This window comes from Polyodon spathula, chromosome 31 (assembly GCF_017654505.1).
Source record: "Polyodon spathula isolate WHYD16114869_AA chromosome 31, ASM1765450v1, whole genome shotgun sequence".
NCBI lineage: Eukaryota > Metazoa > Chordata > Actinopteri > Acipenseriformes > Polyodontidae > Polyodon > Polyodon spathula.
This window is the reverse complement of record NC_054564.1, coordinates 7391413-7405130: the sequence shown is the minus strand read 5'-3', so window position 1 is coordinate 7405130 and position 13718 is coordinate 7391413. Positions and strand designations below refer to the sequence as shown.

The 13718-nt window shown below is 45.5% G+C and overlaps 1 protein-coding gene across 2 annotated transcripts; it reads right to left on the bottom strand.

Annotated features, from left to right (window-relative positions):
- Positions 1 to 1959: 1959 nt before the first annotated feature.
- Positions 1960 to 12220, bottom strand: LOC121302971 (annexin A4-like). Of its 2 annotated transcripts, none has more exons than XM_041233340.1 (13): positions 12003 to 12220; positions 9787 to 9833; positions 9050 to 9137; positions 7616 to 7710; positions 5193 to 5306; positions 4823 to 4913; positions 4561 to 4640; positions 4370 to 4426; positions 3680 to 3773; positions 3321 to 3416; positions 3124 to 3182; positions 2317 to 2439; positions 1960 to 2194 (listed from the first exon to the last, which is right to left on the bottom strand). In XM_041233340.1, the coding sequence occupies exons 2-13, from the start codon at positions 9793 to 9795 to the stop codon at positions 2135 to 2137; spliced, it is 966 nt and encodes a 321-aa protein (XP_041089274.1). In that variant the 5' UTR covers positions 9796 to 9833; positions 12003 to 12220; the 3' UTR covers positions 1960 to 2134. The 2 variants fall into 2 exon arrangements, with proteins under 2 accessions (XP_041089274.1, XP_041089273.1); XM_041233339.1 differs by lacking the exon at positions 12003 to 12220 and adding an exon at positions 11312 to 11625.
- Positions 12221 to 13718: the final 1498 nt, after the last annotated feature.

Genomic DNA, 13718 nt, shown 5'->3' with positions numbered 1-13718 from the left:
ACCTGCATGGAAGGGTTTCATGCTGACTCAGGGGATCTGCGATGAAAGCTCTCTAATCAACACCCTGCTCCAGAACTCCAAAACCAGCACGTCTCCTCGCTGCGGAGCTGAGATACGATCAGGGGGGAATCTGTCACCTGCCGTGGAAACTCAACACCATGGCACACCACATCCCCGGAGCCATTCACCAGCCCTGCCAGCCATCACACCCACTTCACCACCCAGAACCATTCACCAGCCCTGCCAGCCATCACACCCACTTCACCACCCAGAACCATTCACCAGCCCTGCCAGCCATCACACCCACTTCACCTGCAAAACCATTCACCAGCCCTGCCAGCCATCACACCCACTTCACCTCCCAGAACCATTCACCAGCCCTGCCAGCCATCACACCCACTTCACCTGCAAAACCATTCACCAGCCCTGCCAGCCATCACACCCACTTCACCTGCAAAACCATTCACCAGCCCTGCCAGCCATCACACCCACTTCACCACCCAGAACCATTCACCAGCCCTGCCAGCCATCACACCCACTTCACCTCCCAGAACCATTCACCAGCCCTGCCAGCCATCACACCCACTTCACCTGCAAAACCATTCACCAGCCCTGCCAGCCATCACACCCACTTCACCTGCAAAACCATTCACCAGCCCTGCCAGTTCCAAAAGTGTCCAGCGGAGGGTGTTGCGAGCTGCTTTATTTTGCAGTCTTGCCAGTAAGGGTTACATTAAATCATTAATCATTCTGTCTCTCGCTTCCCCTCTCCTCACCTCTCACCTCCTTTTAAATTGAAGTTACAATTCAAACAACCGTTTCTTTCTTTCATTAACTCTTTCTTCCCTGCTCTACCTACCGCTGTATCAAGAACCCCCCCCCAAAAAAAAAAATTAAATGTAAATTACAAATGACTGAAGATACTGAATTTTGCATTCCGTCCACAGCAGCTGAGGGCTCATTGATTATCATTGCAGACAGGGTTGGAACAAAGTTTTGCAATGGAATGTACACCGGCAGCCAAGATTGTCTATCCCCTCAATTAGCGATTCACTGCAGGATACCCACGTGTTCAGAACTGAACACACAGAGGCAAGAGCAGCAAAGCGTTTGCACAGTCTGCGAAAATAATAATAATAATAATAATAATAATAATAATAATCTGCTTGGAACCAGAATGCAAATTCACTGGAGAATCACGCAGTTTTAAAAAAGCGCCGATTCGTTTTTCGAAAGCTGTAATTGAATCTGCATGCAGGAGGAACTAGAAAGAAGGATGGGAAAGCGGGTGTGAACCTCCTGGCGTGTGCATGTGTTATTGTAACTCTTTGCAGCTGGGCTCCGGGTCCCGTTACTGAGAATTCACATGACGTAATGCAGAAAGAGCGAATGGCCAATCACTGCAGAGCCCCCACTCGTGTCTCTCCTTGAGCCGCCAGAACTGGTCTTTATAAGCGCACCCTGGTGCTCGATTAGGTCACTCAGGAGCCGCTTGCGGTCTTGGATTGCAATGGATTGAGCGCCACTGTTCTGAAGTGAGGTCACCACACTGCCTGCAAGGCAACAGATTCTGCCGGTGGCTGGAGGGAGTAGAGCAATGGTGCCATCTTGTGGACAGTGCATGGACCTGTGCTGTGTTTTTACACTAGCTGCTTAAAATAGGCATTCAATGTGGGAAAGGTGATGGGAATGATAAATTCATCAGTCTGAATTCCTGCCACCTGATCTCAGCAGTAATACCATAATAAACCCACCCTTATTTACTATGGGATTTGTGCACTTATGCCCCATGCTAATCCTTAATTTATCCATGGTGTGCCATACCTCGTGGGTCTTTCTAATGCTGACCTGTGCTATACCATGCTTTCACTAGGCTTTATTACACTTTGCTGTGCTTTTAGGGTAGGGAATGTTCATACAGGCAGGGCTAAGTTAACTATAGATGAGACACACACCATCAATCCTTCAATTAGTTTTATTGCAAAAGGTGGACAGGAGCACATGATTGCCTGTCCACGCTGAAATCCAGTAATGTTTCACATTATACAAAAAGACATGTAGGGCAGCCTCCCAGCACTAGGGGTTGCTGCTGTGGGTCGGGCACGGTTACACCGCAGCCCCTCTGACTGGCTCTCTAGCTGTCGGAGCCGCACAGCTGCAGCAGAATGTTCCGGTAATCGCCCGAGCAGTCGCCCTGGCAACAAGAACACAAGCCGGTCAGAGAGCATTCCCGAGTGGAACCGTTGAACAAGCATGAGGTCTGGGGTTAGTGCACCACTAGGCTGGGCAGTCCAGGGGGGCTAAGTGAGGTTTTACCTTGATGAAGGAGTACAGGGTCTTGCCGTACATCTTCTGGAACTGAGCCTTGATATCGAGCATGTCGATCTCACAGCGCGACACCATCACCCGGATCAGAATGCTGTCCGTGGTCCCCACGCCCTGCAAGAGACGTCCAGGAGACACCATGAAATCCTTACGGGTAAACTCCCAGCTCCACCTTCTCTTAAATCACAAACTCAGGCCCAAACTCCCCCAGCTCTTACTCGTAATGTGAACATTTATAAATATTGTGCCCTGCAGCCTGGTGTGATTATCAGAGAGTGCTATTTGAAAAGCTAGATTCACATCAGGCAGTGCTGTGTCTGTATCTAGTGCAGGGCTTCTCAAACTCGGTCCTGGGGACCCCCTGTGGCTGCTGGTTTTCATTCTAACCGAGCTCTCAATTACTTAACTAGACCCTTCATTGAACTGATCATTTGCTTAATTAGACCTGTTTACTTGTTTTCAGCTCTTGAACAGTTTTGCATATTTTAAGTTAGCTGTAAAATTTTATAAGTAACTTGAACTGCAACTAATTAAGACCTGAAAACAAGTAAAAAGGTCTAATTAAGCAAATGATCAGTTCAATTAAGGGTCTAATTATGTAATGGAGAGCTCGGTTGGAATGAAAACCAGCAGCCCTGATCTAGTGTGAGCGGTTTTGTTTCACTTCTTTACCGCAAGAGGGGGCTCTTTACCCTGGAACGAGACAGCCCGGCTGGAAGAGAAAACCATGTTGACATTAAAGACGCACTACAGCTCCTTCTTAAAGGCGTGGCTCCTCCCCTTTAAAAGAGCCGTTACCTTCATTGATTTGTGAAGCCGCTCAGCGAAGAACGCAGGCTTGTTTCTCAAGCACTTCACTGAGAAAGAGACAAAAAAAAAAAGTGTTACTGACTGAGGAAATGGTAAAGAGGCACATGGGGTTAAGAGTTCATGTTAACAGAACAGACGTTCGCTGCCCGGGTTCCAATCTGGGTTCATGTTAAACGAATTCTTACCGATGGCGAGGAAGGCATCCTCCAGATTTCCTGACATCTCTCTCTTGATGCTCTCCTCGATGTCGTGTTTCGAGATCCTCTGATATTCCTCGAAGACTGTGGGGGGAGGGAACGGGGGACCATCAGATCACCAGCCAACCATGCAGCACACTCAGATTACTCCCATCTACTCTAGCTGGGTCTCCTGTCTGTTTAAGGGTGCAGTAGACTGTATATGGTCAAGTGAACCCTCAGCACTCCTGCAGTTAGGGGTGTCAGTTCCCACTGAGCCCTTTATATAGGGAAGACGCAAATTGTACGATCAATTGGAATTGGGAATTGATTTTTAAAAAAGGAATTGCCCCACAGATCCCCCTTACCCCTGAGCAGATGCTTCTGGTTCCTAGTGCACAGCACAGTCAGGAACCTGACCTCGTCAGTGCCCCATCGCGCCTCGCCAGCCTCGTACATGGCCTGTAGGGGGCGACAGAAACACACACCAGGGCAGTTCAGCCTCTTCATAGTCTTCCCCCACACCACTGCACCCTAGTCCATGCAAGGGTTATCAGGGCATCATTGGTTACTGATAAAGGGTGAAACCCCTCCATGTAAATCAGGGCTACTAGCACCAATTGCACTTAGACAATTTCTATTGATTGAAGCAATAATGTTCCGCGCACTGGTCACTACCTGCTGGACAATTGAAAGCATCAACAGTTAAATGTCTGAAGCCTCTTAACGAAGGTCAGTTATATACAGGCAATGACCGCTGGCTGGGGATTTTATTGCTGTTACAGGGCTAGAGATAAGACTCCCACTGCATAGCAGTCTGATCCATTCCTGGTTGTACTATTCTAGTAAGACACACCTGAGAGGGAACCTGGAACGGGTGAAGCTGCTACACAACTGGAGTCTTATTTCCAGCCCTGTGTTATAAAACAAATGATGTTTTAAATGCGTTTTTACGTTATTGGCTTGATAATCAATTTGTGATCAGCTTGCAGGGTCGGCAAGCAGCCTATCACAATTCAGAACAGCCCAATGCTATGGGGCCAACGGCAGAGCCTCACCTTGGCGTCTTGAACTACCTGCGCTTGGTCCACGCGGTCGCTCTCATCGCGATTCGCCTGCCAATCAGAGGAAAGGGGAGGGGTCCCGTTAGCGAGAGACAGACGCAAAGCCCCATTGTTACACGTCAATGAGATCATCCTATCAATGCCATTCCTGTTTTGGTTATTTTTTTATGGGACGTTGTTCGTACCGTGAGGAGAGACATCAGAACTCTCTGGAACATTCCGGACGTGTCGGAGCAGATGTCGTCCTCCAGGTTCTTCCCGTACGCTGGACAAAACAAAACATCCCAAAGGATTACAACACAGGACACAAAGAACCACTAGAGATCTGGAACGGTCAAGCAGCAGAGCCCTGTTACCGAGGGAACGGCTATGCGTCTCCACTATAGCATCTGCACAGGGCAAGCTCTGCAGCATTCATATATATTTCTAGTGACAATCGTTCTGTACCATTCTTGTAGGCAGCAATGATCTCCCTCATTTCCTGGTTGTTCTGGGAAGCCAGGATGTCGATCAGATAGCTCTCGTCTGTGCCAGCGCCCTGCCATGGAGAGGAGGGGTCATTACACCAGGAATAAGGCCCACCCAGTCGGACATTTTATCAAGGGGTTCTGTGGGCTCCACGAGAGCGAAGCGTATTCATGTCAACCCCAGAGTAAAAGGACAGCCTTATCACGCACAGCAGGGTGTGCTTTACTGGTTATCATTAGTGCGGGTGAATTCGTCTGGATTATATAAGGGGTACTGGTATATTTGTGATTAAGGCGGCATTTTCTTGTTTGTCTGCACCCACAACCCCCTGTGACCTCTGACCACTGACTTTGATGGCGTTCCTCAGCTCGTAGGCACTGTACACTGGCGATGGCATCATCAATCCCACAACCACCTTCTCAAAATTCCCAGTCAGCTCTCCTTTGAGTTCATCCACCAGATCCTGAAAGACACACAGACACACGCACACACAGACAGACAGGCAGTGTGAAAACAGGTTCTAACAGGACTTGTGAATTGTGATGCTTTGTTACTCTGGCTCACTACCTGTGTTTGGTTTAATCTACGAATTGATCGACGCGCTTCAGGTGCTGCCTCTGCAGCCGTCCTCTTCCACCATTCCCTTTCTACCGCAGTAGTTTTGGTCGTTGCTTCGCATTTGCTCTTGAATTTAAAATGAGCTCCTATTTGATTGAAAGGATAAAAAAGCGCACTCGCGTTCCAGAACCAACCGCTTGAGAGTGCTGAAGAGAACTCAATCTGTCTGAAGGTGTTCGGTTCTAGTTTTGTAAAACGAACTGTGCTTTTTCTTTCTTTTTTTACTTATTTAGAGAATGCGGTAAACAGACGTTCTCAACAGCCCTGAACAGAGTGTAATAAAATATACCGTCTCATAACACAGACTGCTCGGAAACTACTGTGATGATGTCACAATGCCCAGAAAACACAGCCCCGCCCACTCCAGCTACAGATTTGTAACTCTTAACGGACTTTATGACACAGTGATCCCGGCACTGCACGGTAAGGGATAACCGCAGTACAAGCAACCTCAAAATGAAAACTTCAAAGAGAGATTGGAAAAAGCCCACTGTGAGCCCAATACAATCCCATTGCATTACCCTGAAGGATCCCTAGCGGAACCAGAAGCAGACCACAGCGTCACCAGTGGATTTGGAACAGATACTGCACAGCACAGACTGGTCCTGATACGCTAGCACACTGCCCAGCTTCTACTCACTGAAATATACACATCTTCCCACTGCCAGTGGCACTAATCTACCAATGGCAGCCTCATCCCATTGTAGCTGCTTGATAATACAGCACTGTTGCACTGCCACTGAAGATCATTTGGGAAGGAGATCCCTTATAAAAGTGTATTATACTAAAAGCATAACAAAGTGTGATAAAGGATGATGAAAGCTTTGTAAAGCGCAGAGAGGTACAGTAATGTATTTTTTTTTTAAAGTGCAGTAAATGCATAGTACATAACCATAGGACAATTGAAAATTGAATTAGAGTGCAAATTTACTGCAGTGAACTTTTCTAAGGGATAGTGACTATGGTTCGTTTGGTTGTTAGTAGCTTATTGATCCCAGAATCTCATCAAGCAGCTTCTTGAAGGATCCCAGGGTGTCAGCTTCAACAACATGACTGGGGAGTTGGATCCAGATCCTCACAATTCTCTGTAAAAAAAGTGCCTCCTATTTTCTGTTCTGAATGCCCCTTTGTCTAATCTCCATTTGTGACCCCTGGTCCTTGTTTCTTTTTTCAGGATGAAAAAGTCCCCTGGGTCGGCATTGTCAATACCTTTTAGGATTTTGAATGCTTGAATTAGGTCGCCTCGTAGTCTTCTTTGTTCAAGACTGAATAGATGCAATTATTTTAGCCTGTCTGCATATGACATGCCATTACCCCTAGTATAACACACAAGCACTTAATTGTCCTGACAAGGTACGGATGGCATTTGAATCAGTCAGTGTTAATAATTAATTATAACTGACATCCCCAGCGTCACAGAGGCAGATACAGACTGGCACTAGTTTATTGATCCCAGGCAGTTAAACATCCAGTGCTGCCAAGTTAGTCTTCATTAGAGCTCTTATCTGGAACTAAGAGTGGAAACAGGAACAGATCAAGTTTGCCTGTACCGCTCGGTGTCAGGCAATCAAACAGCCACACGGGTTTATGGGTTTAAAAGTTTACATAGGAAGTCATAAAATAGGATATCATAAAGTATGTGCCCACAATGTGCACTTCCCGTCCTAAACCAAACGTAGAACCATGTGTGCTTCTATTAAAACTGGACCTTTGAGCTCAGGAATGGAACTCCACTACATGTACGACTGATTGATTTATGCCGTCAGGTGGAAATAGAACTCCTGTTGCATAGCAGTTTCATCAATTCCAGGTTTTAATGCATGCTTCATTAGCCACAGTGTATAGGCAACAAGCTCAGATATGTCTTATTAAACTCAAAGCAAAACCAGGATTGGATCAAACTGCTATGCGACAGGAGTCTTGAGTCCATCCCTGCAGCTGCGATCTCAGACGGAGTTTGGGGTATCTTGCACGTTTGTTTTGCGGGTTGCGCAATGACTGCCGCGGGTCCCTGGGTTTTACTGTCAAGCTACGGGTCACGTTTCAGTGGCCTGATTTATTCATTCAGCATCACGGGACTGTGCTACGTCCATCCACCCAGCTCAGCTCCCCACGGACACCCCTGAACAACAAGAAGCCGGGCCGATCGCTTACCTTCCCGAAGGCTTTCTTGAACGCTTGTTTTATTAGTTGTCTTTGGGCGATGGTTCTTTTAGCCAGGACCTCGATGATAGCCGATTCATCCGTGCCTGATCGGAGAGACAAAAACTAAAGAGGTCTGTTGGGGCCACACAGTGCCATATGTATGATTCTTGAAAGCCAATAGCTTTGTAAATAAGGCATGATCTCTGTTTCAATGCTTTTGTCACTCCAGGGTCATTGCAGATGGACTATGGGAGAGTTGCTTGACCCCTTGACTCGCATCAATTATTTATTTTCTGTTGGCTCATCAAGCCCAGTAACACATCTCTCCTGATTTAGAGGTGAAGGCTGGTCTGTCCCAAGCACCAGAACAAACTGTGTGTTTAATGGAACCTGTCTGCCGATGGCTCTTTCACAGAGGTTGCACAGCTCTGGTCTCGGTCAACGGTAAACGAAATGCAAACATCACACACGGACCCGCCCAGGGACGGAAATATGACTCTCACTGCACAGCAGTTTGATCCATTCCTGGTTAAATAAGACAAACCCAAACTTGCTGCATACACACTGTGGCAGCGCTAGATAGAAGTTGAACTGCCTGGGGTCAATAACCTAGTGCCAGTCTGTGTCTGTCTCTCTGTGACGCTGGGAATGTCAGTTATTATAATTTCTTATCAACACGGTCGATTCAAATGCCATCAATACCTTCTCAGGACAATTAAGTGCTTGTGTGTTATTCTAAGGGGCAATGGCAGGAGATAGGCAGCTGTAGTACACGGGTAGGAGCATAGTCGCCAACTATGCCTTAGAAAAGTTCACTGCAGTAAATTTGCACTCTAATTCATTTTGCAGTTTTCCTGTGGCTATGTACTATGCATTTACTGCACTTTTTAAAATATATACATTACTTTTAGTATAATAAACTTTTATAAGACACACCTGAGCTTGTTGCCTATACACTGTGGCTAATCAAGCTTGTATTAAAACCTGGAGCGGGTGAAACTGCTGTGCAATGGGAGTCTTATTTCCACCACCCCTAAGTAGCTGGGTATGAGAATGGCTCCCGTGCAGAGAGAGTGTTGCATGCTCAGATTCACACAGTGAAGGCTGGCGTCTGTTTGTGCTGAGCATTCTGAATTGAACAGCAGCCTCAGTGTCCCTGTGCTCAGCTTGTGACACCGATCACCCCCTCCCACTGGGAGTTTAATGCAATCCTGCTGATATTGAGAGCAGTGCTCCAGATACAGGGGATTCACAGTCTACTTTCCTGGAAATACTTTCCCAGATTGGAGTCCAATGGGACCAGTTACAACACAGTGCTTTCCTGCAAGCAAACAGGTTCACTGTCACCTCTCTTCCAAATGACCCTCCCCTCCTCCCCTCTTTCCTTCATGCTCTCCTCCCTCTTCCCGCCTCAAGTTCATCCCCTTCTCCCCTCTCACTCACCCACTCCCTTCATGCCCTTGTGCAGTTTCTGGGCATCCTCATCGGCATTGAATCCTCTGAACTCTGTGACTGTGCCACGTGACCCGATCTGCACAGACAGACAGACAGACAGAGCGCGGGGTCAGCCAGGGATAACAGGAACATAGATATCAAACAAACACAATCTCATTGTAGCTGTCCTAGAGATACCACTGCAACGTAGACAGAACAAAGAAAATCATCCAGATCACAAGGCGATTTATTTCTCCTTTTCTTCTTGTCCCTTGTTTACACAGGATAGTTAGCGATATCTGATTTCATACTGTACTGGGTGCCTGGATTCAGGGATGGAAGTAGGACTCCCATTGCATAGCAGAGGAATCCATTCCTGGTTTTACTGCAAGTTTAATAAGACACACCTGTGTTACCTACACACTGGGGCGAATTAAGCTTGTATTAAAACCTGAAATGGGTGACACTGCTATGCAATGGGAGTCTTATTCCCATCTCTGTGGACTGTAACAAAATTCAAACAGGAACCTAATGTCAACTCGAGGGTCATATAATAACTTAAACAGAGAGTCAGATGGGCCATTTCCCCCTTGCATGCTGCCCACAGGCAATGCAGGTAGGCTGGCTGGTACAGATGCTAAGGGATGGGTTAATCCTTATCACCCTGGTGGTGAGATCATTTTGTGAGAACCCCGACTTTTTCATTGTCTGAAATGACGTCAAGCCAACACAGATAAGGAACTCACCGCTGCCATGGTAACAGGAGTATCAGCTTCCGAGGATGATGGGATACCTGAGAAAGTAAAAAGACAAGTAAAACAAAAAGGAGAAAGCAGAGCCCTGCAGCACCGAACCCATTTGTTTGTTTGCTTGGAAATTGCAATGAAAAACCTGTTTAATTTCAATTACAGATATGCTGCAGTGAATCCAGTTCTAATAATTACAATCACCACTAAAAAAAGCAACTACAACGACACACATAAACACGTTTGACTATTCTATTCTGAGAATAACCAAGCAATAAGCACAGATACAAATACAGAAATTGAGAGTGGGCTGTTATATTGCAGACCCCAGCTGTGCTGAACTAAACTTTTCAGGATTGTTTAAGGAGTGTTTTGTCAAGGATGTTTTTTTTTTTTTTTTAAAGTCCATTTGAATTCCTTAAAACTGAAAGTTTGTAGAGTTCATGTCTGTCACGGACTCCGAGAGGTCCTGGGCCTTGTCTCAGGGGATAGCAGTCATCAATATTTCACACTTGACAAGGCTTAACCGTCTGTTGTCAATCACTGTTTGCGCCTCCTTGGTGATGTTGGGTTGCTATGTGGACACGCATCATGCCTCTTTTAAACCCGGTCAGATCTCCCTCCTTCTCCCCTCCAGTCTGGTAGACATGTCATTAATGTGACCCGGGTTAGACCCGGGTTCATCACAATCGGATAAACGATCCTCAGTACAGCTAAAAGTTTCAGTACTTCTGTGTAGCTGTGGCAATAAATGTTACCTCACCTACAATTTTAGAAATGAGACATAATAATAAATAATAATAATAATAATAATAATAATAATAATAATAATAATAATACAAAGCGGTGTGCAATTCAATATGTTAACGTTAAAATTACTCAATAGGTTTCGTTCGACTTTGCGAAGCAAGATTAGTTCACTCTACAGGGTGAGGCAAAAGGTCTTGCCACAGATGCACGGCCAAGTGCCTGCATTTTGAATGCTTTATGGACGTTTCCGGTTTTTATTTTTAAAAAAAGAGAATCTCCCGACTAAACCATGTTGACTTTCGAGGGAAGACCGCTTGAGAGTTAAGGACACCGACACAGAAATAACAAAGGGATCCATTTACTCAACCTTTTACCCCCGCCCAAATAAGAAAAGGGTTGAAAAGCCACATTGAAAAAGCGCGGTAAAGCTTCGTGCGTTGCGTGTTAACACTTCTTACCTGTTAATAAACGCACAAGAAATGTACGGCATCTCTTTTGCTTCGAGTCGCGACTTAAAAAAGGTGCCTTTTATACAAACTAACTTCAAGAACAAAATCCCCAACAACTACCCGCTGTTTGCTCAACAGTCCTAAGTTTTAAAACACACATCCCATCCTACCCGAATAAACTAGACAGGCTTTTAAAAAGCGAGGCTGTGCTCACCGTATTCACCTTTAATTTAGTTTATAACCACTGCTATCAAATCTGTGTTGAAGTTTGCACCCCGACTTTAACAAAATGACAGGGCTACAGGATGCATCCAAAATCCACATACCTGTCATTTTCTCCGATACAATGTAATATCCATTGGGGAAAAACATCAACAAAAAAAACCAAACATCCACCCAGCCGAGGTTTCTTGGGCGGGGTGGGAGTTTTAAAGGTGCAGAGCCCTGGGTTGTTAATTCTGTTCTCCAGGCTGTCACAGCAACACCCAAAACTAAAGTATTGAAACTATGAAGCTTACACAACAGAACAGAACCGAACAGAAAGAGACAGTTCTCTTTAAGTAACCGCGGCGATGCTTAGTTTGGAACCGGGTATGTGAAACTGGAGCCGCAATTAAAACTTACGCTCCCTCGGCTGAAAACGCGTTTTGCAACCAAGTTGACCAAAGTCAAACCCACCCTTGTGCTGGCCGGTCGGGAGGATGAATCACTAGACTTAGGAAGAAAGAAAGAAAAATAATCACGGCAGGTTTTGGCTTTTTTTTGGAACTATAAAATTAAACCAAAGTTAAACTTTCATTTAAACCGATACCGCACGCCACTTGAAAAAGCGCATCAAAGTTCTAGAGTATTATAGCGTCCCCACCCAAGAAGTATTTATGTTTTTCTAAGCGGTGTCCGCCTTTTTTACCCTTATTTACGTTTATTCCTGCCACAAAGAAGTGGAAGTCTTTAAAAAAAAATGCCACAGACAGTACACATCTTGGTGAACACAACACACCGTCCGTTTGCGCTTACCTGTAGGTTCGGTCTCCGGTGCGGTAAGAAATGCGCCTGTTTGGGAGTGTCCCGTCGAGCAAGGGTGACAGTGCGTGTGGCAAAGAGAGCTATCTGCGTTTATAAAGTAAGTGGGTGTGCGCTCATATTTCAAATAACGAATACAGTTAATAAGAGGCACCGCCCAGCAAAGCGGTCGGGGTCAACAAACCCTGTCAGACACTGTACACCTGAGAACACACCTATCTGTCTATTTCACCCCACCGTCCTGTAAGAACAGCTGTTTGAATGCATGCCTCGAATTAGACTCGAGTACCACACTGTGTATGTATTAGACATTAATACACTGTGTGTGTTGCACTATATAATAAACAATTCGCATGCATTTCTAGAAAGAAATATATTCCAATATGTGGTGTTTAAATAAGCAGGGCACCGGCCACATGTAGCACACACTTTGGTGTAGTGGGCAGCCCCTTGCGTTTAAGTGAGTCGGTTCGAGTTACATTGGGGACGACAGCGCGTCTCACGCACATGGAGGGTGCTCGGTTGGCAGGAGCTTCTGCGTGGCACAATAATACCCACGTGTCACCGTCAGCAAGTTTATTTAAATAATCAAAACAGGGATAAAGCAAACCCCTGTGTACGAACTCCCCGGCTATGCAAATCAACCCAGGCGGGCAAATGCAAAACACCTCACATTGTTCCTGTGCGCTGGGCTTGAGACAAATGATGAAAATATAATTTGAGACTATGACCCCTCGGTTAAGATCATCACAGTGGACCTTGGATATGCAAATCAAACGATTTCTTCGGCTTTTGCAGTTAAAAAGGACAGGGGTTCGGACAGTTCACTGCTCTCTGGGTGAAAGCACCTGATCTGATCCAAACTACACTTCCAGAAACACGACATTCGTTCATCCTTCAAGCATTCCTTCCCAGAAAAGTAACTTCATGTTTGTGTCAGTATCTTGCTTTTAAAATGAGAAACTTTGATATTGTCCAAGCCCCTCGTGTGTAACATACATCTGGACAATTCAAAGCAGCTTCGATGGGAAACGTTTCCACTAGAAGCTTTCTCAGTGTCCTCAAATGTTTCGTTTCTTTCAATATTCAGCTAGGGATGTAACGCATATTTCTATGCACGGTTTACAGAGTTATGGACGGACTTCAGAAACAAGCCGAGGCATAGTTGGGCAACTTGTTCTGCTTTTTTTAATATTTTTTTTTTTCTATACTGAGATTAGCTAACCGCTGGCATTTCAGGATTTCAACTCACCTTTGTCTGTTTGAGGAAGAATATACTATCTGGGTTTTCAGTTAATGGTTAAACCGCAAAACAAACAGACTCTCGGATCCACTTCTGTTTGCATTGCGTATTGATTTTAAAAGCCTCTCCAGACACCTCCTGCGTCATATTGTCCATTGTCCAGCATCGATTACCTGCAGAACCCAACAGCTTTATCAAAGCAGCTGTTCCAAGGGAATGATTAACCTAATCGAGGATTCAGCCCTGCAGGAAGTCCAATGTGTTCCCTTTTGTTTCGCGCAAACTTACAGAGGACGCATCTATCTGAGTATTCGTGCAAACTTGTAAAACTTTAATTCCCATTAACGACTGATCTATAACGATAATTTATTAACAGGTCAAATGAGATCATTAAATACTTCATAGGTTGAACATTTTGGCCACCGCTGGACAAGTCGATCGCCTGTATTTGGAAACATCAACGCAGA

Coding starts and splice junctions, on each gene's coding strand:
- LOC121302971 (XM_041233339.1), bottom strand. CDS start 11,357: ATGTTTTTCCCCAATGGATATTACATTGTATCGGAGAAAATGACAG. Junction 4,427..4,560: donor TTCTGATGTCTCTCCTCACG/GTACGAACAACG, acceptor TCTGATTGGCAG/GCGAATCGCGATGAGAGCGA. Junction 2,440..3,123: donor GGCTTCACAAATCAATGAAG/GTAACGGCTCTT, acceptor CGTCTCTTGCAG/GGCGTGGGGACCACGGACAG.